At 45.4% G+C, this 24,464-nt stretch overlaps 1 protein-coding gene and 2 long non-coding RNA genes across 10 annotated transcripts in view; 1 reads left to right on the top strand and 2 right to left on the bottom strand.

Annotated features, from left to right (window-relative positions):
* Positions 1-10,259, bottom strand: part of LOC123618565 (uncharacterized) — a 160,439-nt gene extending 150,180 nt beyond the window's left edge. Inside the window, exons 1-6 of one of the 3 annotated variants that reach the window (XR_012500361.1) lie at positions 10,125-10,259; positions 8,780-8,940; positions 7,439-8,407; positions 4,303-4,499; positions 1,971-2,072; positions 605-1,365 (exon numbers count right to left, since the gene is read on the bottom strand). This is a non-coding gene — a long non-coding RNA (uncharacterized LOC123618565). Of the gene's footprint in view, positions 1-604; positions 1,366-1,970; positions 2,073-4,302; positions 4,500-7,438; positions 8,408-8,779; positions 8,941-10,124 lie in introns of those variants that run through there. The other 2 variants (XR_006727020.2, XR_012500362.1) reach the window with 2 other exon arrangements.
* LOC123618562 (uncharacterized) lies at positions 3,658-14,327 on the top strand. Of its 2 annotated transcripts, none has more exons than XR_006727015.2 (3): positions 3,658-3,917; positions 5,394-9,289; positions 10,885-14,327. It is a non-coding gene; the product is annotated as an uncharacterized LOC123618562 (long non-coding RNA). The 2 variants fall into 2 exon arrangements; XR_006727014.2 differs by having other exon boundaries at positions 9,954-14,327.
* Positions 14,328-16,189: 1,862 nt separating this feature from the next.
* PARN (poly(A)-specific ribonuclease) overlaps positions 16,190-24,464 on the bottom strand; it is a 148,587-nt gene continuing 140,312 nt past the window's right edge. For all 5 annotated transcript variants that reach the window (XM_010961112.3, XM_045521250.2, XM_010961111.2 and 2 more), the window contains one exon: positions 16,190-17,212. In XM_010961112.3, the coding sequence (XP_010959414.1) occupies positions 17,160-17,212 (53 nt within the window). In that variant the 3' untranslated portion in view covers positions 16,190-17,159. The remainder of the gene's footprint in view (positions 17,213-24,464) is intronic.

Here is a 24,464-nt window from a genome sequence, read left to right as displayed (position 1 = left end):
TTCAAGCATATCAGATTCCTAATAGAGAGTATAATGGGGGCAGGCTTAAAGAAAAACAATCACGCATATACCAGTCCAAACTCTGTTGCTCAGCTAAAGGGCTATTAATTACCCATCGCAATATCTTGAGCCGGACACAAACCCTGCTCCCGACTGCTTAATAAATGCTCCTCCTCCTTGTCAGAATAAAAGTATTAATTTCCTCCTAATTCTTCTCCCACCCAAAGCCCCCCTATGTGGACGCATGTGCACACACACACACACACAGCTCCGTCTACTCTCCCTCCCAACAAGAGAGGGCGTTCAGACTCTTCTGTGCATCATTTTGTTGCATCCACTTTCTAAATGCAGAGTGCTGGGCCTCTCCATGCTGTCTCGGTCTGGGTCACTTTTCAAATTTGGCACGCACAGGGACCTTAGTGACCAGTCTCTGCTCACACAGATTTGACACTGGTTGGGTTCCCCAAGCAGGACCCTGCTAAGCATCTGCAACTTCACGCTGGAAACTTATCAGAGTCCATTTTTCAAACTTACAGAAGCATGTTAACCCGGCATTAAAGAATAATAATAGCCCACGTATACACCCATCTCCCCTCACACTCACTGATTTTAAAGAAATTGTTGCTTTTACGAAATTCAAAGCACCAGCACCAGGGCGCAGGCAACTCAGACCCACGATGACAACAGGTCCAAACGCTGCCTTTCTCTGATAGGATGTGAGCAGAGAGCAAGGCTAGGTGAGGCTTTAAATAGCAGTGAAGTGGGGATGGGGCTGTGGGCGGGGATTGAGAGACAAAGGGGCAGGGCTTCAACTCTCCTCACCACCCACCCCGCCCCATTCCAAGGCTGTGAACCTCACTCTGCCTAAGAGAAAAGGGACTGGTAAAGAAGGTTTTTAATAATGTAGTTAAGCCTTTTGTGAATATTTTATTAAGTTCTTGTATATCCTAGTTCACTAATAAAAAATCAGGGGCAAGAATACTGGTACATTTTATCTTCCATCATGATGGACGGAGATCAAGGGAAAAAAAGTCTTGGGACTTAGTGTCAATTTTTCCCCCCAGGACAGTTTCACTGAAAACCTTGGTCTCAACCCATTCTGAAAAATTGGGATTTCATGATACATGAAATGACTCAGGAGTACACATTGTTCCAGGCTGACAAAATCCCTCTGTTCTGGGAGAAGGGTGATCACATGAAGGGGAAGATAATTCTTGCCTCAGTTAGATGCACACATTACCGTGGGACCCAGGGGAACACTCTCTAGGTTTTTCTCCCGGTAACATCCATGAGGGACAGGCTCTTGGGGGCACTGCATGGACTTCAGGTCTCTCTAGACAGACAAGAGGAATCATCTTCAATTGCCTAAAGGAAAACCAGATAGAAACATGACACTCATTCACTCAAAACCATTTCCTGTCCCACCCACCTAACCTCATCTCCTCTTGGGAAGAGAAAATTCAGTTGAACTAGTGCTATCATTTTACAGGAAAACTCTCTAAATGCTTCAGACCCGAGGTTCTGCTTCAGCCCATATCAGTGTAGAAAGAAGGTGGAGCAGAGACTTCAGGCATCTTTCTAGGGGGGTGTCCAGCTCTCACCTCTACCTTGAGGCTGGGTGATCTTGAGCAAGTGTCTGGTTCACAATATAACTGGGGGGACTGGATTCAAGGGGCTCTCAGCCCCTTTTCCTCTAACATCTTACTGTTCTGTGAGCCTACTAGCTGGCTTGGGGATCTTCTGTTTTGCAGGAGTAATCATTCTACTGGTTGGATTTGGGGAGGGGGTCTGAACCATAAGAGAGGGAGGCAAGGGCAAGCACATATTAGACACAGCACAGCTGCGTCTTCTGGAAGAGTTTGGTGAGAAGCCTTGGAAGCAGACTCTGGATAGTGGCCCTTCACTACTTGCCTCTCCTCAGGCACTTCCTGGGTGCTGGCAGATTGGAGGTGGACACTTTGTACACTTACCTCAGTTCATCCTCACAAGAATCCTGTGAGGTAGGTACACATGACAGGGACTGTTGGTTGCCTCCCAATTCCATCTTTCTTTTCCTTCTTACTCACAGAAACCTGGAAAACTGTATTAGTTATTTACTGCTGGGTAACAAATAACCCCAACGCTTAGCTGAAAATAACAAACTATTATCTTGCAGTTTCTGTGGGTCAGTTTTGTGGGTCTTCTGGATCATGTCTCTCAAGAGATAAAGTCAAGATGTCCACTGGGGATGTAGTCATCTGAAGGCTCAACTAGAGGAGGATGGTCTTCCAAGCTCACCCATGAGGCTGTAGGACTGAGGGCCTCCAGTCCTCACTAGCTTTTGGCCAGAGACATCAGTTCCTTGCTACATGGGTCTCTCTACATGACAGCTCACAACATGGTGGCTGGCTTTCCTCAGAGCAAGAGAGCAAGAGACGGCACCCAAGATCAAAGTCACCATCTCTTTGTGACCTAATCCAATCACTTTTCTCATATTCTATTGGTTAAAAAAAAGTTACCAAGATGGGGCCACACTCAAGGGGAGGGAATTACACAAGAGTGTGAATACCAGGAGGCAAGGATTCCAGGCTTCCTACCACAACCACCTTTCCTAGACTCCCTTGAAGCCAGAAATGGCCATGTGACTAAATTCTAGCCAATGAAATATAAGCAGAAGTTCCATGATAGACTTCTGGGAAGGTTCCTAAAAAGGGAGTCAGAATGTAGTTCTTCTTTCTCATAGTGTGGAACATAATGGCTGGCGCTCTAGCAGCTATTTTGGACTATGAGGTGACCTTTGGAATGGAAGCTAGAGCAGAAAAACTGAAGGAGTCTGGGTCTGTGATGATTTCATGGACTGAATCAACCAGCCCTAACTACCTGCCTTGAGAGTCTTGTATTTTAGGGGGGTGGGGGAGGGGTGGTTAATACATCTCAAAAATTTTTTTTAATAATTTTATTTTCTGAGTTAAAATAACATAACATAAAATTTACCATCTTAGCCAATTTAAGGGTACAGCTCAGCAGTAATAAGTACAATTCACATTGTTGTGCAGCCATCACCACCATCCATCCCCATAACTCGTTTTATCTTATAAATCTGAAACCATACCTATTAAAACATAACTCCCCATTCTCCCCCTCCCTCAGCCCTTGGCAACCACCATCCACAGGTGTCTTTTACATGAGTGTTTTGAGCCACCAAATTCAGAGCTCTGTCACTCACAGCTCAACCCAGTCTTAAACACTGCAGTATTATTATCCCCATAGTACAGAGCAGAAAGCTGAGGTTCAGCAGTACATGGAACTCATCCAAAGTCAAAAGCAAGTAAGTGCTTAAGTCTGGGCTTGACTTCCAATTTGTTTCATTACAAAACATCCTTCTTCCAATGCTTCTAGAAAGAGATCATCTAGAGTTCCTGCCCATCTTCTAGACAATTTACATCATGTGAAATCAAACAGAAGACAGGAATGGAATGTAATAGCAGCCTGGCAAAACAGTCCTGGTACTAGGGCAGGGAGCAAAGATTGCTGTTTTTATTCACCGTGTTCCCGTCTCTCCTGTGGGGACACTCAGCAAAGAACACTGTGGACTGGGCAATTGTTGGTTTGGGAAACGGTCCCAATTTCAGAATAAGTGATAGGGAAGGTTGGACTGAAAGAGCGAAAAGGCTGGGTAACAGACGGTCTGTGTGTGAAGGCAGACTGCCCCAGGCTCCGGGGCACACAGACTGAAACGACCACAGGCACAAGGCCACCTCCTTCTGGAGGAGATCCTAATCAGACCCCCAGTAGAGTAGGAGGGAAGGTTCTGGCAGAGATGGGTCATTCCCTAGCCAGGGAACACCATTTCAAACCCCAGGACCTGCCAGAGAAACCGGCTCTGCTGGTGGTGAAGTGATGCTCGTCAACTCAACATCTGGGTGGCCTTTTCATGGGTAAGGAAATTTCTTTTCCTTTCATTCACTCACCCTGATCTACCTGCAAACCAATACTAACCCCCGTGAATGAACCTCCCTGGATGAATGGAGAGGAAGGATTCCTTATTAGCCTATCAATTAGTCCTAGGTCAATGAGTGCTTCTCAAGGGGCTGGAAAGACTTGACTTTCTCAAGTTAACCTAAACATTTCTGTTTTACTCTTCATGTAAGTCTGCAATTATTACATACTAGCACACTCTTTTCAGAGACTGCAGGGCCCTTCTTGTACCCAAACATTCCCTGTAATAGAAAGTGCACCAGGGCTTTGATGGTGGCAAGTCACAGAAATGCTACTCAGCCCAAGATAAGCAACAGATGGGTGATAATTTACTGATTTTCTTACCTGGAAACGATGGGGTAGATCTAGCAACCGGGTACAAACGGATCCAGGATCCCAGTGCTGCCGTCCAGGTGCTCTCTCAAACTGGGTCGTCCTTCTCTACTATTGCAAGTGGGTTCTCAACGTGGATTGGAGAGTGGCAACCGGCAACCAGCAACCAGCAACCAGCAACCCCAGATCACTTGCTTCTAGCACAGTGTCTGGAACAGGCATGAGACTTCCCTGAGACTCCATCTGCCCAGGAAGTGATTGGGCCAGCCCAGGACAATGAGGCACTCTCATTGGCTGGGCCTGGGTTGCATGCCAACATCCTGCAGAGGACGGTGGGCTGTGTGCATGGTGGCCCCTACTAGAATGACATGACTGGAGAAGTTCAGCTCAAAGAAATGGGATGCTTCCAGAAAAAAGCAACCCATTTTGACTCAGCCCAGCATTCGAAATACGTGGATAATGGTTTTTCTGCTCATACTTGCAAAACCAAATGCCTTCCCGAATCCAGCTCATGGATGGTCTTTCAATGCACTGGGCCCCCAGGGCCTGGCGTGGGGCTTCCTCCCCCTTACCACACTCTGCCCTGCTTTCTATCTTCCTGACAACCTTCCTCACTCTCCTACCTGCTTTATTTGCATGGGGAGCTTAACCACCAGCTATAAAGTTCCTGGGGGCAGATCTCGCCATTTTCCCTCCAGGATGGGTGCACTTTCCTCCACTGGCAGAGAGGGAATTCCCTCTCTAGTCCCTGCCTAAGCCCTCTGACAGCTGCCCTCGTGTTCTGTGAAGACAGAAGAGCTGCTGGTAAGCCAGGCTGCTAATTCCAGATGACATTTGACCTTTCAACTCCAACAGGCTGAGTGGCAGCCGAGTGCAAAGCCACAGCTGGATGTTGACAGTTCTTGGCTGAAAAGAGGGAAAGGGAGGGAGGTGCCCTATCCATCTTCTGCGAGAGGAGGGGTGAGCCGATTTGATTGATGTACCCCAGTCCTAGCCAAGGAGATACAGGGTATAAGCCCCTTTGCTTGGGCCATAAAATAAAGCACCCTTTTCCAAGGAGTGCAAATCTATTGGTGACCCTACATATTTGTGTCTGTTCTTAGCAGCGTTAACGTGGCCAGCAGTCCAGGAAAATGCGATGGAGTTACTCACGACCACCCAGAGAGCCTTCAGGCTTGGTTCCACCGTGATGTCAGGAAGCTGATAGACATCTACAGCTAGTATGTGCTGTTCTGTCACTGCCGCGGACAGGCAAGGGCAGCCCTCCTATGAACGTGGAAGCTTGTGCCCAAGAGAGGAGCCCCATGAGCCCCCAAATGGACAGATGGCAGTGGTGGACCTCCAGAGTCAGGAGGGACCTCGGGAGTCTGTCCTATCTCATTTGCTTCTTTCACGGTGGCATTTTAACCCCACATTAGGCTGTCAGCCTGGTGTAAAGAAGAGCCTCCAGGCTGACCTTTCTTAGGGTCCTGTCTTGGATCCCTTCAAGGTCTACACTTTCTGTCCAGCCACACTCCCTCCTGCTGCTACACGTTGTGCCCTTTGCTCAGCCATCTCACCCATTTGGAGGCAAAGGACAGAAAGAACATAGTGATGGGGAGTCGGTCCTGGCCAACACGAGGATGGACTGTGGCCCCATTTGGTTGCCAGGCGTTTGTATGAAATCTTCTTGTCGCTCTGTTTCCAGGGGCCATATTTATGACAGGAATGGCACAGTGATACCCAACAGTTCATTTCAAAGTGTTTAGCTTTTCTCTCTCTCTCTTTCTGGTGCTGGGGTCCAGAGGGAAGCAGCAGAGAGGGGCAGGGCACCCCCAACTCTGGCGCAAGTGCTCTTCCTCTGCAGAGGGACACTTGCCTCCAAAATGGAGCCGTTTCTCGGCACCCTGGTCTATTTTTGCCATGGAGCCGGCTGCCCCATGCCAAGGTTTCTTGCCACAAATAGAACTTCTGGAAAGGCCTCCTGGTTTCCTCTGGGCTTTCAGACACCTCTTCGCATTTCGTTTGGCTTCCCTTTCCGCAGCCCCAAAAGGGAATATTTGGAGGCTCTCCTGTTCCGCTGCAAGCCTCTGCAGGGGATTCCTTCGGCGAGTGAGGAGCCTGGCCCGCCTGGTCTGCTCTAGCCGCTGGCACACCCGCCTCCTCAGCCCAGAAGCTGAGCCAAGAAGCATCAGGGGAGCCAGCCAGAGTGCCAGTGTGAACCCCGAAGTGTAGGCTCACCCCTGAGTGAGGTGGTGGAGCAGAGGAACCCCACAGGGCCACCCTCAGTGTCCATGTCCCCTCAGATCCCGGCCCTTCCAAGTCCTTCTGGCCACCACCTGTCCTTTGAGACAGGATTTGAATTTTATTTTTAATAAAATAAATTTATTTAAAATATTATTATAAATAAATTTTAAAATTAAAAAAAATTTTAACGGAGGTACTGGGGATTGAGCCCAGGACCTCGTGCATGTGCTCTACCACTGAGCTGTACCCACCCATCTGAGACAGGGTTTGAGAACTCATTACAGTAAGTGTCATGGACAAGTGACACGCAATGGAGACACTTACCTTGCAGGGGATGCCTGGAGTCTGAACACTCCAGAAGCAATTCCTATGGGTCAAGTTAAAGCAAGTCAAGGGAGAGGAAGAGTTCACCACACTTGTGTACTAGGAAATGGCAACCAGGGAAGGGCTACGCACGCCCAAGACCCACTTTGGTTGGTCGGGGTCAGAGGTGAGAAGGTGCAGGGGAAAGCCACTTTCCGATCCACTCGAGATCCAGCTTCGGAAGCTTCCAGAACAACAGCTACAAACTCCATCGTTTGAAAACCTCCCACATTATGTAAGCATCCCCACTCCTTCCCTCAGAGTGTGGCCGCTCAGAGCCCAGCCTTTGGCAGACAGAGTGGGTTCCAATTTCAGTGCTGCCACTTACTAGCTGTGTGACCTTAGGATGTTTCTAAACTGCTCTAAGCTTTCCTTTCCCCACCCGAGGGAACAAAGGGGATAATAATAATGTGCCTGGCACATAATAAACCTCTGAGTCTGAAATAACAAGTGTCTCCGAGACCCAGACCCTTCACATGAAAGCAAGAGTGACATTTTCCACATGGTCCCAATTATCCAGAGTAAAGATATGAATGAGCTATGAGGTGCCAACACTTACCATGAACTAGAGATGGAAGTGACCTTGCACTGGGATCTGCCCTGAGCAGGCACAGGTTTATTAGCAAGTGTGTGCATTTCCCTTGCAGCCAAGGCAGCTTCCTCAGGCCCCATGGTTCCCAGACCTGGGCCAGCACCAGAAACACCTGGAGGGCTCCTTTCCAGACTGCTGGGCCCCACCCCCGGAGTTTCTGACTCAGTACCACTGGGGCGAGGCCCGGGCGTTTGCCTTTCTAGCAAGTTCTCAGGTGATGCTGATGGGAACGTTCCCTGCTAGGAACGAGGAGCTTCAAAGAGCTGGGCGTGTCTCTCTCATCCTGGCTCTGGGCCTCGGCATGGCCTCCTCTGGGAAGGACATGATTAGCTGGCTCACGGGTAGGGCGTTCTGGACGCCGCGCCTACTCAGGATTGGTAGTCCTTTGGCAGGAAGGTAAACTGGAAAGCAATTTGGCCGTACAGAGCGAGAGCCTTAAGAGGTTTCTGCTCCCTGATGCTGTCATCCCCTTTCTGGGAAGCTGTCGCTTAAGAAACAGTTTGAGACGTGGACAAACCTTTATGATTGCCATGGCCTTGAGAAAGAGGAGGGTGCAGGTGTGTGCAGAACTCCGCTCCTGGCACCCCGGATGGACGTCCGGAGAGTGCAGAGAGAAAGTCCGGCCCCGACCCAGGGCACCGACCCCCAGATGCATACAGGACGGGAGATGAGACTCGCGGATGCGGAGGGATTCCGGCCACCTGACTCCCTTGGCGCTTCAGCTGTCGTCTCCTCGTCTTCTCTCCAGGCCACGTGCTTCCTGCGGACGTGCGGCGGCATCGGGTGGTGGTGAGGCACGTGGGCGTCACAGTCAGACTTCCTGGGGTTTGAATTCCAGCTTCGCCACTGACCTCATCTCTAGGTCACCTGAGCCTCAGTTTTATCTTCAAGTAGGGGTCAGAGTACCTACGCTTCGCAGAGTCGTGAAGTCCACTCCTGTTATCAATTACAGAAAAAACACACAGTGCCCTAGAGAAGAAACTACTCTCGAAGAGCAAGGGTGGAATACTGGAGGGGGAGTTTAAAGTGGGAAGTTCTAGAGAGCAGGGGTATATGTCTTCAAGAGGAGACTCCTGGGGGTGGAGGGTAGAGCTCAGTGGTAGAGCACGGGAGGAAAAGAATTATTTAAAAAAAAAAGAAAACAAGATAAAAGCAAGGGGATGCGGGGTAGAGGCTTGTTTTTCCCTAGTGAAAGCGAACAGTGGTAGGGAGCGGGGAGGGCCTTGGTGAGCGCTCTCTCCCTGTCTTCGCTCCCAGGGACCCGGGCGCTGGCGGCGAGGGGCGGGGCGGGGGTCCTTCCTGACTCACCGGGAACTCAGCCAGCGTCCTCGGGCTCGCACAGCTGGCGAGCGGCAGCCAGCGTGATCCCGGATCTCGGATCCGGGAGAGCAGCCGCCGTGCACCGGAGCACGCTGCCTCTAATGTGTGGTTTCCTCAACGCCTGTTATTAATGGAAACTCTTCAGGAGCCTGCGTGGGGATGAGAGGATGGAAAAGGGAGACAATGAGGGCTCTGAGGCTCCGTAAGGTGGGGTGCTCCTATCAGCCCATCCACCGGGACGCCAAGTGCCTGGTGATTCACGCACAGCCGGCGGAAGATGAAGTCACCTGGACAATGGAGAATTCCGGGGCTTTGTAAAAACAACCCAGACACCCAGAGGACACTCCATTTTTTCCCCGACTTAGACCTAGCCTCCAAATGTGGGCAGAAGCCCAAGCTTCTGAGTCATGATCATTTGTAAAGGTAACTTGAAGGCACGGCGTTCCGAGATGCTATTTAAGTTTTACTCCATTCAACAAAGGGAGGACAAACTGTCAGGTAAGCATAGTCCTTCCGGACTAAAATGAACAACTCTGAATTACCAGATTCTGGGTATTGGTTATAAGAGACCCGCTAACCAGACGGCAGTGCACAGAGGGGAGATACGCAAAGAGGTTTTACCCTCATCACCAGCTAGAACGTGGTAGAGGACCACTGTCAGCCAAGTGTTTCTGGTGGTCTGGCCGCTGCCAGTAACGGAGATTCCACCCTCTGGGCTTGGAGCACCTGCCACGGTGACCAAGTGAGGGTGCTGGACCCTCCCATCCTAGAGCTGGAGGAGGCAAGCGTCAGAAGGCAGGTTGGTCACTAGTTCTCCGAGTGGTCTCAGAGCGACAGCAGGATTTTCCATGGACAAGTCACATGAGTTGGGCAGGGGCGCATAAGGCTTCCCTCCCCTTAGGGCTCTGCATAAGTCCACAAATTTGCACACCAGGCAAGGTGCTTTGCTCTTAAGCTTTCTAGACCCCTATTTCCCTATGTCCTCACTTAAGAAAAATAGGCATGGAGATTCAATCTCTTTTCTTATGAAATATGGATTAAAGTCCATCCTTCCACTCCCAAAAAAAGAAAGAAAAAGGGGGGGGCCGTCTTTTTTGTTGTCTGTTCTTTTTCGATAGGATGATCTTATCTAAAACATTTTCATTTTCAAAACATCACCCAGTTGGTGGACAATTTCACCAGGCCCAGCCCCACCAAAGAGCTTTCTCAAGTTCAGATTCAGGACAGGCCTGGAAAAAGCAGGAGGCTGAGGCAGAAATGGGCAAGCGGCTGAGGACAACGTGAGCTGCTTTTAGCTGCAACCAGACTACATGGAGGAGAGTGTGGCTCTCACCTCATAGGAGAAACACGAACTGGCCTTTGGGTATTCTATTTCCCCTCCTCGACAAAATCGGATGCAGAGATTTCCTCCATGAATCATTTGGGGAAAAAAAAGATTTCAGTTGAAGTCATGAAACTTAAGTCATGAGATTAAAAAAAAAAAAAGCATTCAAAAAGATGGAACTATATTTAACATGCACTAGTTTCCCAGGTCAGGAGAGAGCGGCCTGGCTTCAGAAGGAACCAAGGGTCCAAGCATTTTCCTCTCCATGTCCAGAGAAGGGCTGCAAAATCGTCCAAGTAGGAGCTGTACATGCAGGAACAGTGAGACCCTCTCTGTGCTAGTGTTTGGCAGTAATAACAGCATGCTTTTAAAACACACACTCAAGACCCATGTTTGTTATTAAGTGGATAGACTTTTTTCCCCCATTTTTATATTTACTTAATTGAAGTATAGTAAGTTTACAATGTCGTGTCAATTTCTGGTGTACAGCATAATGCTTCAGTCATACATATACATACTTATATTCCTTTTCATATTCTTTTCCATTATAGGATACTACAAGATATTGAATACGGTCCCCTGTGCTATACAGTAGGACCTTGCTGTTTATCTATTTTACATATAGTAGTTAGTATTTGCAAATCTCAAACTCCCAATTTATCCCTTCCCACCCTCTTTCCCCTCTGGTAACCATAAGGTTGTTTTCTATGTCTCTGAGTCTGTTTCTGTTTTGTAAATAAGTTCATTTGTGTCTTTTTTTTTTTTTTAGGTTCCACATGTGAGTGATATCATATGGTATTTTTCTTTCTTTCTGGCTTACTTCACTTGGAATGACAATCTCCAGGTCCATCCATGTTGCTGCAAATGGCATTATTTTATTCCTTTTTAATGGCTGAGTAGTATTCCACTGTATATATATATATATATATATATATATATATATACCACAACTTCTCTATCCAGTTGTCTGTCAATGGACATTTAGATTGCTTCCATATCTTGGCTATTGTAAATAGTGTTGCAATGAACACTGGGGTGCATGTATCTTTTTGAATTAGCATTCCCTCTGGATATATGCCCAGGAGTGAGATTGCTGGATCATACATTACATCTATTTTTAGTTTTTTTGAGGAATCTCCGTACTATTTTCCCTAACGGTTATACCAAACTACATTCCTACCAACAGTGTAGGAGGGTTCCCTTTTTTCCACACCCTCTCCAGCATTTATCATCCATGGACTTTTGAATGGTGGCCATTCTGACTGGTGTGAGGTGATGCTTCATTGTAGTTTTGATTTGCACTTCTCTGATAATTAGTGATACTGAGCATTTTTTGATGTGCCTATTGGCCATTTGTATATCTTCATTGGAGCCTTGCTTGTTTAGTTCTTCTGCCCATTTTTGGACTGGGTTGTTTGTTTTTTGTTATTAAGTTGTATGAGCTCTTCATATATTCTGAAAATTAAGCCCTTGTCAGTTGCATCATTTGTAAATATTTTCTCCCATTCTGTAGGTTGTCATTTTGTTTTGTTTATCATTCCCTTTGCTGTGCAAAAGCCTATAAGTTTAACTAGGTCCCATTTGTTAATTTTTGCTTTTATTTCTATTGCCTGGGTAGACTGCCTTCAGAGAACATCACTAAGATTTATGCTGGAAAATACTTTGCATATTTTTTCTTCTAGGAGGTTCATAGTGTCTTGCCTTATGTTTAAATCTTTAAGCCATTTTGAGTTTATTTTCGTGTATGGTGTGAGGAAGTGTTCTATGATTAATACATGGCTGCCCAGTTTCCCCAACACCACTTGCTAAAGGGACTGTCTTTTCTCCATTGTATATTCTTGTCTTCTTTGTCAAAGATTGACTGTAAGTGTGTGGGCTTATTTCTGGGCTCTCTATTCTGTTCTATTGATACACGTCTGTTTCTGTGCCCAGATCACACTGTTTTGATTACTGTAGTTCTGTAGTATTGTCTGAAGTCTGGGAGTGTTATTCCTCCAGCTTCATTCTTTTTCTTCAGTATTGATTTGGCAACTCTGGGTCTTTTGAGATTTCATATAAATTTTAGCATTATTTGTTCTAGTTCTGTGAAAAATGTCCTGGGTAATTTGATAGGGATCACATTAAATCTGTAGATTGGATTGCTTTGGGTAGTATGGCCATTTTAACAATATTGATTCTTCCAACCCAAGAGCATGGGGTATTTTTCCATTTCTTTAATTTCCTTAATCATTGTTTTGTATTTCTCTGCGTAGAAGTCTTTCACCTTCTTTGTCAGGCTTAGTGGTAAGTTTTGGGGTTTTGTTTTTTTTTTTGATGTGATTTTAAAAGGGATTTTTTTTTTTTTACATTCCTTTTCTGATATTTTGGTATTTCATTGTTAGTGTAAAGAAATGCAACTGATTTCTGCATGTTAATCTTATTAAGATAGCTTTTTGAGCAAGGCACTAAAGCAATCTTCTTCACAAATTGTGCTGGAAGAACTGGATATTTACATCAGTTAGGGGACCTCAACTCCTGTCTCACACTGTATACAAAAAAATGTATTCAAGATGGATAGCAAGACTTAAACATAAACACTAGAACTACAAAGCTTCTAGAAGAAACATAAGAGAGTATCTTTACAACTTAGATATTTCTTAGGAAAAAATTGATAAGATAGACTTTATTAAAATTAAAAACTTCTGCCCAGCAAAATATACTGTTAAGAAAACAAGTTATTGTGGGGTAGGGGGATGAGTGAAATAGGTGAGGGAGAATAAGAGGTATTAAACTTCCAGTTATAAAATAAAGTCACAGGGATATAATATTCAACATGGAGAATATGGTTAATAATATTGCAATAACTTTGTATGGTGACAGGTAGTAACAAGATTTAGCATGGTGATCACTTTGTGATGTATAAAAACATTGAATCACTATGTTGTACACCTGAAATTAATATAATACTGTAAGTCAATTATCATTCATTTAAAAAACAAACAAACCAAGTTGTTGAGAGAGAGTGGATCCCTAATGTTCTCACCACAAAACAAGAAATGGTGACTATGTGATGTGATGGCAGTGGTGGCGATCATTTTGCAATGTGTGTGTGTTATCAGATCAACACGGTGTAAACCATAAGCTTACTCAATGTTACGTGTCAACTGTATTTCAGTAAAACTACAGGAAAAAAAAAAAAGAAACAAGAAGGCCATAGACTTGAATTAAACGTCTACAAAACAACCATCTGACAAAGGACTAATGTCCAGAATACACAAGAACATCTACAATTTGATAATAGACTTACAACTTGACAAAATATAGGTAAGAGAACTGAAGAGGCACAGAGGAATATATACAAATGGCCAGTAAGTACCTCATCATTAGTCATCAAGGAAATGCAAAAGAAAACTGCAAGGAGATTTACTGTATGGCTAAAGACCAACCATGCCAACTATTGCCAAGGAAGGGAGCTACTGGAACTCCCATACATGATACGTCCACTCTGGAAAAAGATGTGGAAGTTTCTTATAAAACTAAACATACACCTATCCTGTCATCCAGTGATTCCATTCTTTGGTATTTACCCTCCAAAATGACAGCTTCTGTTCTCAAGAAGACGTGTACTAGAATGTTCCTAGCAGCTTTATTCATCATAGGGGAACAGCCCAATTATCTGTCCATCATGAATGGATACACAGACTGGTTCACGCATACTTAGCGATTAAAAGGAAGGAACTACTGATACACACGATGACGTGGATGAATCTCAAAAGCCGAGTGAAAGAGGCCTCGCACCAAAGAGCACGTACTTCATGATCCTATTTTCATGAAGGTCTAGAAGAGGTTAAACTAATCTGCGATGAAAAAATTCAGACCAGTGGGTAACCTCTAGAGTGGGGACGGGGCAGGGGTGGACTGGGAAGAGGCAGAGAGAACATTCTGGGGGTGACGGCGATGTTCTGTGTCTTGATCGTTTTTGTTGCATTTGTCAGAACCTATCAGATGGTACACTGAAGAGTTCAGCATTTCACTATACATTTTACCCCCACTGACCCTCAGATAGAAACACATACTAAACTCTGTGGCTCATGACAAGCACACAGAAGTATTCGGGAGGGGGCGTGCACGAATGTGTGCAACTTACTTAGAAATACATCGCAGACTAAGATGTACTGATGGAGGGGTAGAGGCGTGGCTGAATGGTTATGTAATAAAGCAAATACAGCAAAATGGTCACTGTACGATCTAGGTGGTGAGGAAATGGGCGTTCACTGAACAATTCTTTCAACTTCTTTGTATGTCTGAAAATGTTCATAATAAAATTTTGGGGAGGGAGGGACCTGGACAAATACAAAGCTAGAAAAAAAGGACAGAGCTGCAGTACTCAATATCCTCCCCAGCTCTAAAGTCGAAGAACTACAAAACTGCTTGAAGGGAAACACCGAGGTCCCCACTTCCATGCTTGCCTCCAGGTTTGGCTCTAGTATGTAAGAAACCCCAGAACCACAGCCCCATCATCATAATGTGCCCCTGGGCCTCAGGACCCAAAAGCCAGAGCAGCATCCAGAGGTTTCAGGCCCAGAAGAGACGTCGAGAAAGCCTGTGTTTGTGTGGGGGACGAGGGCCCCAGTTCGCCTGTTCTGAGTCATTTGCTACAGTTGGGAAATTAGGGTTCTGGGCATGACCCAGGGATCAGCTGGGTATTTAATGCTAAGCCAGACTCCCCGTGACCACAGCTATGTCAGCTCCAATTGGGGTTTCAGATCAAAAGCATCATTTTCAAACATCACTATGACTTACTGTACACTAGTGTGTGCTGGGCGTTTTACATGGCTTCATTCGATCCTCACAACCATCCAATGAGAGGTTTATTATCCCGATTTTATGGTTGAGGAAACTGAGGCTCAGAGAGGGTAAACAATGTACCCAGGAACACACAGCTGGAGTTAGGATGCAAGTACATTCCATGAAGCTCTGGGGCCCTTTCTAGAAAGCCGTCTGCTCTCAAGCTCCTCTCTGGACCAGAAGTGACAGGGATGCAACCTGTGTGTCTGTTAACCTTTTCGGGAGGTTTACAGCAGGGAGAACTGGGCTTCAGGGGCACTGAAGAATTTCATTACCTCAGAGCAACAGGCCCTGATCTCTCTCCCTGAGGCTCAGCCCCGGGTGGGGGCTGTTTGGCCACTCCACGCTGTGGGTTTCCACGCCAGGATTGCTCATTAGGCCAGAAGTACTTTTCATATGTCCACCAATCACGGTCTTGCATTGGTCTTCGCTCCTGTTCTTTCTGTTAAAAGAAGTGTCAGGTGCCACCTGTTTTCTACCTGTAGGTTTTAATGACTCAGCAGAGTCCAGCAGCTCCTTTCAAGCTCCTGCCTGTACACATACTCCTTTGTCTGTCTTCACCCTCTATCACACCCTCCCTCTACACTTTCCCACTGGGTTGTGCCCAGTGACAGAGGTGAGGAGGGGTGGAAGCGCCTTCCTGCCAAGTCTGGGTCTGTAACTCTGGGGCTATCAAACTCCTGCAGAAGATCGGGGGGGGGGGGGATGTTAAGAGGCTCTTAACTGGGAAAAGTGTCTCACAAACCTGAATTCCCACAACACCTCGGATTCTGATCAGAGTTAGGAGCTCAGATCCTTCCCACCACGAAAAAGATGCAACCCCTCCTATACCATTTATCATGGGCTCCACGCCAGCACCAGGCATCTGACTCATTAAGGCAGGTATTAGGGGTTAGAAGAAAAGAAAGGAAAAGAAAGGAAAAGAAAAGAAAAGAAAAGAAAAGAAAAGAAAAGAAAAGAAAAGAAAAGAAAAGAGGAAAGGGAAGGGAAGGGAAGGGAAGGGAAGGGAAGGGAAGGGAAGGGAAGGGAAGGGAAGGGAAGGGAAGGGAAGGGAAGGAAAGGAAAGGAAAGGAAAGGAAAGGAAAAGAAAGGAAAGAAAAGGAAAGAAAAATAAAATCCATAAGTACCAGGCTTAGTGACTTACCAGAGCTTTTTAGGGGTGATCTTTAGAAAGAAATATGTGTATACAGAGATCAAGTACATCATTCACTTATTTAAAAAAAAAAAAAAAAAGGAAAAGACCAGAATCCTATGAAAATTTCTTTAATTTTCATCTTTTGGAAATACATTTTTCATTTTTATTTCCATGATACAAAAATGTTAAATATCTAACAATGATCGATAATGAAGCAGATCTACTGAAGCAGATCCACGGAATTCTGTCGCTGTTGTGATCTGTTTCAACAGAGAAAGGGCTGGTACATGTTGTAGATTTGTCATGGTATCACACACACACACACACAAGTACTCACACTCGCCAGCTCACCCCCAGACCCACTCATACAAACAGAGAAGACACCAGGCTAAGACACTGAAACGTGAACACAGCACTACATGGAGTAACAGAAATTAACTTCTCACTCATACGAGAAACTCACATCTTAGGGGAAAAAAACACCCCTCTAAATAAATATGCCCCAAAGGCCAAGGCATATGCTGACAGCGGTAGACATTTTCCTGCTGGAAAAACAAGCTTGAGAGCTTCATGTGTTTAGGCAGCTGTAGTGGGAAGCGGGCAGACACAATTGAATTCCCTACCAGGAGATGGTACCCACGTGCTGGGGCTGCTCCAGACCTGAGCGTGGGAAGGTGGACGAAGCAGGCAAGAGTTCAATCCCAAATTCATGATCACAGCACTCGAGAGGGTCGGCTCTTCATGTGTATTTCATGGCCGACCTTCCCCATCAGGTGGCTTCTTAGACACTAATTCATGACAGGAAGGGCTTCACACGAGCAACAAATAATTAACTGGTTAATCACATACACATTTATGACAGCCTACAACCGTGCTGAGTGCCAGTGGAGAGTTGACTTTAAAAAAGGAAGAAAAGAAACACAGCCGTGAAAAAAAAAACTGGGACTCTGTAGGAGACACACTTGGTTTCAACCCCTCCCAGAGCAGTTTGTTAAACTAAACACAGTATGGCTTCCAAACGTGCCGGCTGGTTCTTTCTTTCTCAGCAACAGCACCAGCGATTTGTTCCACTTGGGTCTTGGTTACCACGTGTCAGGGACTTCAAAGAGCTTGGCCGAGCTGTCCGAGATGCTTCCTGGTGGGAAAGGACAAAACAAGATGAACAAGGAGAGGACAGCCCCGAGAGGAGAGCAGAAGGACCAGCAGAGAGCAGCGTGGCTGGTGCCAGCTGCAAAGACAGCTTCGATCAAGGCCGGGGCTGGGGCCAGGCGGCGGGACAGCCACAGCTGGAGGAAGTCCACGGACGGGTCTTGTCTATGGAGAGCGGTGCCCAGCAAGACGGCCACACTGCAGAAACATCACAGGCAGGAGTGAGGAAGTGACTCCCTGCTCGGGAGCCTCTGTTGATTTTTAGAGGAGTTAAAATGTGGAAGCTCACACTCTCTCGGGGAGCACACATGCCGAGTTCTTTGCTAGCCAGCATGCTGGGTGCTTAGTTCATTGAATCTTCATGTAGCCCAATTCAGTGGTACCAATACCCCCATTTTACAGATGCAAGACAGCTAGTGAGTGGCTGAGATGGGGTCTGGATCCTTCCACCGCATCAAGATCCCTGCTACAGTCCCAGGAGACTGGGTTTCTGTGTGCCGTGTGACTGGCACCAGGATGAGAAATCTCAGGCGCTGGTGGCTGGAAAGTGGAGGGATGCTGACCAGTGGGGGTTCAGAGATGCTGAAAGGGGCAAAAGCAGCTTAGAACCTTCTCCAATTTCAGCAACACGGGCTACAGTGTTCTTGGACTGAAGGAGTCTCTTCCGTTACCAACAGTTTCACTCCAAAGTTAGAAGCCCTGCTCCATTCATGCTAGTTTCTGCTATGGCAGCAGCAGCACCCCCAGGCCAGGGCCTGGACCACACCTGTCTAGAGCCGACTGAATGGGAATTAAGTCAGGGAAGAGTGTGTTCACCATGGAAAGTGTGGCAGGGGTGGGGGAAGGTACAGCTCAGCAGTAGTGTGTACTTAGCATGCATGAGGTCCTGGGTTCAATCCCCAGTACCTCCGTTAAAACCAAACAAAGAAACCTAATCCCCCCCCCCCAAAAAATGGCATTAAAAATAAATTTTAAAAAAAGAAGAAAGCAAGGTAGACAAGGTGCCACTGTGTCCGTGGTATCATGCATTGTTTCATCTATAAAACAGGGCTGGCAGGGACACAGGCAAAGCCAAGCTCAGCTGCTAACACTCCAAGATTTCGAAAGGGGAGAGGTCTGCGATGGTGCCTGAAATGGACAGTAACTTTCAAAAACAGAAGGGAACTCGCTCAGTTCAGAGTGGCTACTGTCAGGAATGCCTGAAGGTAACCAGGTCCAAACACATGAAATAACATGGGGGCTTCTGCTAAAGTGAGAACTCCCAGTTGTGCTCATTTACTGGGATAAAGTCCAGAGAGACGGGAAGAGAAGAGCAGGAGGGAGCACCCGAAGTGTTATGCCCGAGTCCCCGCTGTGCTGAACGTGCGTGTCTGGGGGGCTCCCAACCAAGACGGCTGCTAGAGGTGAAGGTGGGCAGGGGGCGGTCCACGTGACAAAGACCGCCCCGACCCGGTTAGGAAAGGAATGGAGATGATTAAAAAACACAACACAAACACTCCCCTCCCTGGAACGACTAAATACTGCAGGTGGCCCAAGATAAGATCTAACCAGCCGACCTCCTTCTCCATCACACACTCGCACAATTCCTAATCGTAGGGAGGAAAATAAACAGCAATAAGGGCATTTTGACAATTCACAAAGAATACGATGGCAGCCAACCAGCCATTCTAAAGGTGAAAGTCACAACGTCAAATGGGGGGAAATGAAGTAAATTAAAATTAGCCAAGAGGAAGAAAGCTAAGCAGCCAAGAGCAACTGCACCGGCATGCTTCTCAGAGCGCCTGCCGCCAGCTGGGTGGGAGTGCTCTGGTGACGTGCCGCCAAACGCACAGGAGGGGACTGAGGGGCCAGTGAGGAATAATGGAGCAAGGGAAAGCTGTGGAGTGAGGCCAGTCTGGCTGGGCCTTCTTACTAGCTGGATGACTCTGAACAGCTCTCACTGACTCATCTACATGACAGACTCCATGCTACTTTATGCCACAGAGGACTTCTTGACTCAGCAAAGTTCCAGGCCCAGAGCAAGTTTTTAATACACGTTAGGGCCCTTCCCCTTGTCGATAAGATTGCCCAACAGTGAACATGGTTGGTGCCAGGGAAGCAGACAGCCTGCAGTCAAAGAGATACTAGTTTTTACTGCCTACAATACATGGCTGCTGAGCAAGAATGATGTACACAGAGAAACCAGAACGCCACAAACCATCTGTAGGAGACCCAGACCAGAGGGGAGCTGGAGGTCACGGCTGGTGTTCTTTCTAGTACTTTCCAGAAAAGGAGAGCTACAGACCACTGGAGGATCACTCTTAAAGCTAGTGAATAAAGACCTATGGTCAGTTTTCCAGGGAACTCATTTTCAAAGCCCTGTTTAGTTACTAGAGTGCAAAAGAATTATTGAGGAACAATTTTTCTTTTTCAACAGATACTTAAGGAAATCTGCCTCCTGCTATAATGGACCACACCTTGCATCACACACAAAGATTAACTCGAAATGGATTGTACAACTAAACGTAAAACCTAAAACTAGAAAACTTCTAGAAGAAAACATAGGAGAAAATCTCTGCACTCTTGAGTAAGGCAAAGATTCCTTAGATATGACACCAAAGGAAAATTTAAGGGGAAAAAACTGATAAATTGGATTTCATTAAAATGTAAAACTTCTACTACTGAAAGATACTGTTAAGAGAATGAAAAGAAAAGCACAGACTGGAAGAATCTGTAAAACACCCCAAAGGACTTATATCTTGAATACATAAAGAACTCTCAAAACTCAATAAGGAGAAAACAAACAGCTCAATGAAAAAATGGGCAGAAGATCTGAACAGACATTTCACCAAAGAAGAGATTTAACTGACAAACACATAAAAAGATACCTAACATCATTAGTTACTAGGGAAATTCAAATCAAAGCCATAATGCGATGCCACCACATACCGTAAGAATGGCTTAAAAGGACGATACCAATACTGGGGAAGGTGCAGAGACACTGGAACCCCCATGCCCTGCTGACCAGAATGAAAAGTGGTGCAGCCACTTTGAAGAACAAGGTGCCAGTTTCTTGTACACTTACCATATGACCCAGTAATTCCACTCTTAGGTATTCATCCCAAAGAAATGAACACTTAGTTCACACAAACACCTGCACACAAGTATTTATACCAGCTAGATTCTTAGTTGCTAAAGACTTGGTAACAACCTAAATGCCAACAGGCAAAATGGAGAAATAAACAGTGATACGTCCATGAAATGGATTTCTACTCAGCAGTAAGAAGGAATGAATGAACCAGTCATAGGCCCAACAACACAGACAAACATCAAATGCCTTATGATAAATGAAAGACTCAAGGGGTTACTTACTGCAACCTAACTGTCCACCAACAGATGACGGGACAAAGAAGATGTGGCGTACACACACACACACACACACACACACACACAAATGGAATACTACTCAGCCATAAAAAGAATGAAATAATACCATTTGCAGCAACATAGATGGGCCCAGAGATTATCATACTAAGTGAAGGAAGTCAAAGAAAATTATCATATATCACTTATACGTGGAATCTAAAATATGATACAAATGAACTTATTTACAAAAACTGACTCACAGACACAGAAAACAAACTTACGGTTACCAAAGGGGGAAAGCGGGGAGGGATAAATTGGCGGTTAGTGACTAACAGATGCACTCTACTATATATAAAATAGATAAACAAGGATTTACTGTATAGCACAGGGAAATATATGCAATATCTTGTAATAAACTATAATGGGGAAGAATTGAAAGAAAAGAATATAGATATATACATACATATGTATGGCTGAATCACTTCGCTGTACACCAAAAACTATTACAATATTGTAAATCAACTATACTTCAATTTTTAAAAAAAGGGTTACTTACTGTATGATTCCATTTAAACGACATTCTGAAAAAGGCAAAATTACAGTGACAGAAAGCAGATCAGTGGCTCTGGAATGTAGGGATGGGGAGGGACTAACTACAAAGGGTCACGAGGCAATCTTCTGGACTAACTGTTCTATATCTTGAGCACAGTGATGGTTATGTGACTGTACACATTTTTCAAAACTCATCAGTTGTACACCTAAAAGTAATGACTTATATTGTATCTAAATTGTATCTTAATAAAGCTGATGCTGCAGAAGATATTAGGATTGTTTCTTTAAAAAAAATCCAACAAAATTATAATATAAAATATTATGCTGATAATTAAAATTATTTGACCAAGAGGTTTTTTTTTTTTAATGAGGGAAAACAGGATAGTAAATTGTATATAGAGTATGATGCCAACTATGTACAAAAATGACAGGCAGAGAAAAAACACTTGTTAACAGAGTATCAAGTAACTGTGGGGTTTAATTTTCTTCTTTCTACTTTCATTTTACTGATTTTCAATGAGCACATTGTTTTTATTAACAAAAACAACAAAAGGAATTACACAGAGGCAAACACAAAAGGTGACTGCTTCTGCTGATATCCACCCTTCACCGGACTGGAGCTGAAAGTGAGAAATTCTGAGAGGTAAGACAGCTCCTCCCTCCCGTGAACTTGGAAAACTACACAGCAGACTGGAAATCTGCGGTCATATTGTTTTCTACCGAGTGGAGTTCTGTATAAAGAAGGAGTCTTTGGGGTACCATACTGAAGTTTTTAACTAGGAAATGCTCCAAAGGGCTTTGTCAAGGGGTGGCAGGGCTCCCCTGGATGGCGGCTGGGGGGCCCTGGAGGGCTGCCCAGAGGACCAGGGGGGCAAACAGACGCAGGGAGCACGCCGCCCTGTGGGGCAGCACACCCCTCATTCGCCGCAGTTACACTGAAATCCACATTTTAACTGAGTAATGGAAAACTTCCTTGGCTGACTGCTGGACTTCCCTAGCCTGATCGCTAAGGTGACCGACAGCCCCAACTGCAGCTCGAATTTCTGACTCTAAAGAGACTTGTAATAGCACAAGGAGACGGCTGCTCTAAGTAAAGTCTACATTTTTATACTGTAACCCTAAGGGTTTAAGCTTGAAAAGTTCAGCAGATTAGTCAAGACTCCAATAAAATTCACGGTTCTTGGCAAACATGTAAAGCTGTGTTTTAAATGTAAGAGGGGAAAGAGACTTGGAACAACTTCCCTGTTACATGACAAGAAAATCACCAGGAATGGTCCACGTCTCTTGGCACTGCTCTGTGAACGCTGTCTAACACGGCGCTGATGGAACCTCTAGCTATTAGACAGTCCATCCGTATTGTGAGACTGGCCATTCCGGTCAGCATCAGGCCACTGGGATACTGTTCGCTTACTCAGCAAGAGCAAGTGTGCTGTGGACACCCATCCATTAAACACTGTCTGGGGACCATTTCTAAGGATAGCTTATTCCAGCATAAATGGCACCCAGAGCTGTTTCCCTTCATGAACCAACAGAGAACGTACCGTGAAGGCCCCAGAGGAAAAGCAGTTAGCACCACCAATCTATCACTAATCGTAATAAATACAGAAGGGGGAGATTTACATTATACTTTGCTTCCTGAAAATAGGACAAAAAGAGGAATAGCTAGGAAAAAAAATATTTACTAAGTACATAGTAGGTACATAAAAAACTCCAAAAGAGAACAGTTGCTTGCATTTTTAACACATGACTCCATCTCAAGAAAAGTCCAGGTTGTTAGCTGTTTCTGATCTAGAACAGCTGCCAGAAATACCCACCTTTGTGAAGAATCCTTTGCTTCCTCCAAAGTCTGGATAAACCTCACATACTGCAGAGTGGCGCAACGCGTCTTCTCTGGATCAGACAGCCCTTCCTGCTGCCCTCAATAACAGCTGTATTTGACGCTGCGTATTTGTGATTCTCTGAGCCTCAGTTTCTTCCCTATTAACTGGAAATAATGCTATCTACGCTGTACACGGTTTTACAATGACTAGAGCACAGAGGACATTCCATGCACAATGTCCAGTATATAATATAAACTCAATAAATGGCAATTTCTTCTGAAACTAAAGTCATTTTGTTATCTGGGAAAGGGTTTAGTACTTAACTCTTTGTGTATTTTAGACATAAAAATATATAACTAAGAAAAATGACACTGTTTTGTGTGGGATTTATCGAGCCCAGTTGTCCCAGCATTGCAACAGGACGTAATATTCTATGGTCCTACTTTTTGCTACTTTCCCCTTGGAAAAAAGGTACTTCCCTACAAGCGGAAGGCAGTCTTTTACATTTCTCACGCCCTCACTGACAGTGTGCTGGGCACTCAACGCACCCGAGGGAACCACCTGAGCACCTGTCAGGATACTCTCCCCAGGAGGAGAGCTCAGGCTTGATGCCTTAGAACCCATCTCTGCAGGACAGATGGAGCCACACCGCACCAGACACTCTAACACAGTTCTTGCCAACAACCAAACAAGGCCCTCTCAGCTCCTGGGAGACTCTGAACCTTTGGGAGTTTAATTCAGACCCTTCGTGGGGTCTGAACTTTGTACTCACTCATTTTAGGACCTCCTTAAAGTAACCCAGCAATCAAGACTGGCTGGCTCACCAGGTTCAGCACCTGACATCCTGACCTACATCCTGCTGACGCTATCAAGGCTGCATGCTTCAAACAAACCAGCCAAAGACCAAAACTTCCAGCCTTGCACTGTCGGAAGGCCTCAGTGAACGGTGCTCCAGAAGAAAGCTCAATTCTCTCCAGTTCTCTGATTGAATGAAAGTTATCAATATGTCTCTCTTTTTTAGCAGGACTGACAAAGAAGTACAAAAATCTATCATGCTTTTTTTTTTAGCTCAAATCTTGTGGAAGTGACAGCTTTACTGTCAATGGAAGGGGAAAAAAAACCTATTTTAATGACGGTATTATAAATTCAAAACCCTAAATAACTCATAGAAAGTTTTCGCTTAAAACGACGAAAGTTATAAAAGAAGCTAATCTATTGATGCAATCTATTGTTAGGTATTCTAATTTTAATACCTTTGAGATTATGCTGAAATAGAAGGGAAAAAAATCTAAAATCTTGTCCCTGAGAAGTAATAGATAACCAAAACAATTCAAAAGAGAATGAGGGATGAAGGAAAGCAATACAAGAGAGGACAAGCCGGCCCCCATCCCAGTCGTGCTGGGTGTGCATGCTGCAAGTCCTGCTAACATTTAATATTTAACATTTGTTAAGCAGGTACAACGTGGCAACAGGACCAAGGTATCAAAGATGAAGACTGCGCCTGTTACCGATTTAAAAAGT

The sequence above is a fragment of the Camelus bactrianus genome, chromosome 18 (assembly GCF_048773025.1).
Source record: "Camelus bactrianus isolate YW-2024 breed Bactrian camel chromosome 18, ASM4877302v1, whole genome shotgun sequence".
NCBI classification, from domain to species: domain Eukaryota; kingdom Metazoa; phylum Chordata; class Mammalia; order Artiodactyla; family Camelidae; genus Camelus; species Camelus bactrianus.
The sequence above is the reverse complement of the archived record's forward strand: the minus strand, read 5'-3'. Positions and strand labels throughout refer to the sequence as shown.